Here is a 5,869-nt window from a genome sequence, read left to right as displayed (position 1 = left end):
TTTTTTTTTAATGGGGTGCTTTCTCATTTACTTTCAAAATGACTTTCAGGGAAGCTGATATTTTTGTGTGCATGTTTTGTCTTGTTTTGTTTTTTCCCAACTACTTGCTTGCTGACCTTTCTTTTCAGGAACTATGAAGTAAGTATCTTTAAATCGTTAGCCCTTAAATTAGATTTATAACTTTAATGGCATGTTGTAACCATGGTGCTGCACGCTACTGTTAATTTAATTCACTGCAACAAATTTAAATGAAAATTAGGATTCCACGATTAGTGTTTGCTGTCTAAATAGGGTTTGTAACTTTGTATGTAGAAGTTGACTTGAAGTATTGAAAGTAGAATGAAGTATTGGGCTAGAGCTAGTTTTGCTGGTCCAGTCCAGTGCAAAGGGCCACAGCACAGGTAGGTCTGCTTCCTGAAAAGCAGCTCAGGGAAGGAATTGTGTCTTGGGACATAGCTGTGTAAAGCCAAATGAAAGTGTGATTGCAACATTGGTAGCCGTACACACATTCACTTTAATTTGGCAGTGAAAATGAATGGGGCACAGGCTTCAGCCTCGGTTGCTAACCTGAATACAACCCCTTTTGGGAATCTGGGTATGTTTGCTGCTTGCTAGCCTTTGTTGAAGTGTGTGCCACCATTTTTTCCGTGCTATTTCTAAGCCTTATGCTAGAATAAGGGGGAGAATAGTCCCCAGTGCCCCACTGTCATGAGGGGAGGGAGGCAGCCCTGTGCAGGTCAGTGTACAGAAACAACAGCACCTGGGTCTTTGCCTCCCCGGTACAGGTAAGAATAACAACTGTCCTTCCCTTTCCCTGCCCTTCAGCATTCCTAAACCCCACAGACACACCTCAAGGTGCAGGGAGGTTTTTCCAGGGCAAAACTTGTTATTTCTTTGGCTTGGCCCAGCCCAGCCTGGCAGTCTCCAACTGGGACCTGCATACCCACAGCAAGCTCTGAGTCGAGAGAACCACAGTAAGACATAGCCCCTTGCCCCCAGAAATATAGCAGGGTAGCCCTCATGCAGTCCCATGTGCCCTGGTGTTGCTCTGTACCTAAGCTATCTGTCCCAGGTGCCCACAGTTATGGCCAAACCTGGAGTTCCAGCTTTGCTGCCCCTAGGATGCTATGGGTAGCATTGCCTCAGAGCCAGCTTGTGGGGACATCTCATCCCACTGCCCCGTGGAATCACCCAGGCCCTGACAGTGCGACTGGGGGCATCCCCACTGAGAGAGTTCCTATTCAAGGGTCTGCCTAGTTGGGGTGCAGCTGGCTGTTCTAGGGGACCCCAGTGTCACCTCTTAGGCAGTTTCTGGCATATAGTTGCTCAAGGATGCCAGTCTTCCTGTCGGTGTCATGGGTTTTGAAGTGCTACCTCACAAGGTCCTGCAGGTGCCAAAGTGCTGCTCCATCCTTGGGCATGGAGGGACCAGCTGGTACAGCACCCTGTCATTTGGGCAAGCTTCTGCCTGTTCTGTCCCATGGGGAGTGTGAGCCCTGAAGCTGTCCTTGAGCATATGGCAAACCCATCACTGAAAGTGTCTTGGGACCGCCTCACAAAGTGCCTCAACTGAGACTGTCGCAGGGTAAAGACACCTGTTGCTACCATGAGCAGCTACTGTATGTGGCATGTGAGCCCCAGGCACTCAGTGGAATGGATGCAGGGGGCTCAAACTTCTGCCTGCACAGAATAGAGAGGCAGCAGGGTGTTTCTTGAAGAAGAGATGTCACTGCCAAAAGCCAAGTTAAAACATCACTGGCCCTGCAGCTTCTAAATTAAGGATTTTGGATCCTTGCCTGCCATATGAAACTGCAGTGGTTGCCAGACCAGGGAAGGGTTAACCTGGATCTTGCTGGTAACACCTCTCAGCAGTGTCCTGCTACATCTCTACTCTGCACACCTGGGACTTGAACCCCTCTCTTGCCGTTCTGGCACCCCAGGCTGTAAAATCTATTAGACACTCTTTGGGGATGGGGATCGCATTGTTTCTTGTTCTGTATAGGAGCATTAGATGAGCCACTTAACTTGTGGCATGCCTCCCGAAAAGATTGGCCACCACTGCCCTAAGCATTTCAGTAACCAAGAAGTCATAGGATTTCTGAGTTACATGTACTGACCTGGCACAGATTTACAGCTTAGTGTAATTCTAAAATCCATGGTTGTTGCTGAAATGTAGCTGTGTATGTAGGTTCTTGCTCAATCTCAAATGAACTGCTGCCAGAGAGCTAAAAATGACTGCTCAAGAAAAAAGGCCTCAGCAACATTAAGGTGGAATTAATCTTGCCTCTGGTATTCTCTGATATGAGATATTCTCTGTGTGTCAGTGCCCTGCTCATCTCTGTAATACCTGAGCACCTTAGAGATTTGCTGTATTTTATTTTTTAAGATTCTGTGGCTTTGACGAGGCTATTGAGTGAAAGGGCAGTAGAAAAAGCCAGGTTTGTGTTATTCTGTATGCTGAGGCCCTGTCTGTTCTGGTAGTGATTTCTGGTATTGGCCTCATGTCCTGCACATACCTGCTCTCTTCGTAATGATTTGCCAGGCTGTGGGCAGTACGTAGTTATGCTGCCTTAGGAGCCAGGACAATGCTGCAGAGTCATGATTCCCACGTTACTCCAGTGGGTCAAGGTAGGATTCACTATACCCAGCCAGATGACTACTGTGAGCTGAGTGGAAGTGTGAGAAACAGTGAGGTTGCTCCTAGTCCTGTATATGAGAGCATTAGATGAGCCCCACAGTGGCTCAGAGGATTTGATCCTTTGGTCAGGCAGAGTTCCCAGCCCAAAGGAAGTAAAATCAACCACGCATACTACTTTTTCTGTCTAGCTCCACTCTGTTGTTGTATAGATGAGTTGTCTCCTGAATCTCAAGGAGTAGTTGAGATCCTCACTAATGAAGCCTGCAGTCAGATTGGATTCCATGTTTTACTCTTGGTTTCTTTTTTCAGGTCAATTTTGTAGCCTGTCAGCTGTTCGCCCTACTGGCTGCCTTTTGGTTTCGCATCTATTTGAGCCCCAGTCATGCCAGTTCTGTTGTTCGTCATGCATTTGCCACTCTCTTTGGAATATACTTTGCTGTTTTCTGTTTTGGATGGTGAGTAGTCAGTTTTCAGATAGACTAAAACTTAGCTAGAATTAATGTTTTACTTTATTTGTATTTAGTCTTAATCTTTGTTTGCTGCAGGTTTGGTGGGGGAAACCTATCCAACCCAGATCCCCAGAACAAAACAAAATGTTTGTGGAAAATGTTTGTAGATGTATATTTGTTTTATGAATGTCATGGTATTAAAGGGAAACTAAATTCCTGCAAAGACATAAAAAACTGGTCAACTTTGACAAGATATATCCAGTCCTGGGTTTGATTGTTTTGAGATGCAACATTTTAATCCCAAACAGGTTGATAAATCTCTTTCAAAAGTTCTCTTCTATTTTAAATAAGAACTCTATAAAGCAGCATTGTGAAGTCTATCTTTACTGACTCTGCATAAATGGATTTATCATTTAAGACCTGGCTTGACAAAGCCCTGGCTGGAATGATTCAGTTGGGAATGGTTCTGCTTTGAGCAGGGGGTTGGACTAGATGACCTCCTGAGGTTTCTTCCAACCCTAATTTTCTATGATTTCTTGATTCTATACTGAAGAAAAGCTTCCACCTCCCCCCTACCCCCCAGCTACCTGCTGTGCAAACTTGTTCTTAGACTAAACTTTGTATTGTTTATTTTTTTTGCTTCAAGGTATTCCCTTCACATTTTTATACTTGTGATGATGAGCTATGGCATCATGAACTTGGCGAGTATTTCCAATGTCCACAGGTGAGATGGCAAGAATTCAGCTGCATTGCACTTTCATCCAGAGGCTGGCAGCAGCGTGATGGGGTTTTTTTTTCCTATGCCTTTTTTCCCCCCTCATTCTTCCACTTTCTAGCTGGTCACAGCAGCTTTGTGTATTTTTAACTGTAGTGACTGCTGTAGTCTAAGGGCCCCTCTAGATGTTCAGGTAAAGGCGTGATAGGATCAGATTATGATCCACACAATCATGCTTCCTGCTATGCCACATATGTATGGCAGAAGGCATGATTGTGGGATTCAGCATCAGATCCAATCGCACCTTACTGCTTGTCCAGGGGAAGCTTGGGATCGTGATCCCAAGGTTTCCCTGCACCAGCAAGTACCAAGCTCATGCAGCTGTGAGCCCCACAGCTGACGAGACTTGCAGATGTAGCAGCATGTGGGATGCTGCCATGGCCATGTGCCTTGTCAGCTTGTGAGGCTCACAGTCCCAGCAGTCTGTGGTGCACCCCTGCGGTTGGGAGGCTCATCAGCCACAAGGGAGCACCTAGCCACATGTTTAGTTAATGACATGATAAGAATGAGCTGCAAAGTTGTTCCACATTTTTTGTGGAATAACTTTGTGGCTTATTCCTTGTTTTATCATGCTATTAATTGACTGAATGTGTGGCTGGGTCACAACTTAAGATGTGATTAACTAGTTAATCATGTCTTGCATGTAATGTGTAGATGGAGCCTAATTCTGTGGATTTGATTGATTAGTATATTCTGAAGCTGCACCATGTATTGGTTTTTGGATGTAGCCAAGTTGGTCTAAGGCAGGCGTGGGCAAAAGGGTCGATCCGGTAGAGTAGCCGGACTTCCATTTCCCAGCAGCCCCTGCTTGCGTGGCTGGGGGCTGTTTTTCCATGGACACCCCAGCTGCAGCTGTGTGGGAAAGCTCAAGGCTGGGGTTACCACGGAAACCAGCCACAGCTGTGCTGGCAGCGCATGTAGTGAACAGGCCAGCGGGCTGCTCCAGAGCCACTGGGAACTTGGGATGGGGGCAGCTTTCTCTGGAGCTAGGGCAGAACCACAATCTGTAGCCTGCCTGCTCCAGGCAGGGGTGTGCAAGCAGGGGATCATGGCTCTGCCTTGGCTCTGCAGCAAGCTGCTCCCATCTCAAGTTCCTGGTGCCTTTGGAGCAGGCCCCTGGTGTGCGCTGCTAGCATGGCTGCGGCTGTTATCTATGGCAACCCCAGCTTTGAGCTTTTCCTGTGCAGCTGCAGCTGGGGTCTCCATGAAGACTGGCTCCAGCCATACGCAGGGGCAGCTGGGAAATGGAGTCCATTGCTGACTGGATCCGGCCTGCAGGCTGGACTTTGCCCATTTCTGGTCTAAGGACATAGGCAGGCAACTGCATACCAGAATGAATGCACACCGAAAATCCATCAGAGACAAAAATATCCAAGCCTGGGTCTAATAAAAGAGATGTGCCCACTCTGGTGTTTTTTACTTTCCTTGATGTAGATGGTGGCAGATTAGGAATTTACGTGAAGACTTTATAATCTCTTAAGATTATCTAAGAGGATATCAAGCCACATCAGCCCCAGTGCTCTTCTGTGCGGGATGGATATTGGAAACTTCAACCCGTACAGTATGTTTTTCCTCCTTGCCATTTTGCTTTTATGCCCTTTCCACTTGCTCCACAGTTAGGCAGGCAAAATAAGATCCCAGGCAGTTTTACTTTGTTTTGAGAAACAAGTCTGCATTTTGGCACTAGGCAGTGAGCTTTACTGAATTGGAGGTACAGGAAAATTCCATTGCTTTGTTGTCAGGGAAGGCCTGTAAAGTCATTTATCAAATGTGGTGTTTTGTTTATGCTAATGTCATAAAGAGAGACACCTATAGATTCATAGATGTTAGGGGCTGGGAGGGACCTCACAAGATCAGTGGGTCCAGCCTCCCTGCACTTGGACATAAAGACTGTTGGGGGCAGATGATCCTGGCAAGGTGCCTAGAGTTTCTAAAAACACTAGCCAGCCATATGTTCAAAATGCACTGATAAATTGTATGGGGTAGAAAGTTTCCTAATAAAAACAG

The 5,869-nt window shown here is 46.4% G+C and overlaps 1 protein-coding gene across 3 annotated transcripts in view; it reads left to right on the top strand.

Moving 5' to 3' along the window:
• MBOAT1 (membrane bound O-acyltransferase domain containing 1) overlaps positions 1-5,869 on the top strand; it is a 113,626-nt gene that overhangs the window by 37,155 nt on the left and 70,602 nt on the right. For all 3 annotated transcript variants that reach the window (XM_019523402.1, XM_019523396.1, XM_019523386.1), the window contains exons 2-3: positions 2,948-3,093; positions 3,734-3,811. In XM_019523402.1, coding sequence (XP_019378947.1) covers positions 2,948-3,093; positions 3,734-3,811 — 224 coding nt within the window. The remainder of the gene's footprint in view (positions 1-2,947; positions 3,094-3,733; positions 3,812-5,869) is intronic.

The sequence above is a fragment of the Gavialis gangeticus genome, unplaced genomic scaffold (assembly GCF_001723915.1).
Source record: "Gavialis gangeticus isolate Ggan-Ray unplaced genomic scaffold, GavGan_comp1, whole genome shotgun sequence".
Lineage (NCBI taxonomy): Eukaryota > Metazoa > Chordata > Crocodylia > Gavialidae > Gavialis > Gavialis gangeticus.
Note: the sequence above shows the minus strand (reverse complement) of the source record. Positions and strands in the feature narration are given on the sequence as shown.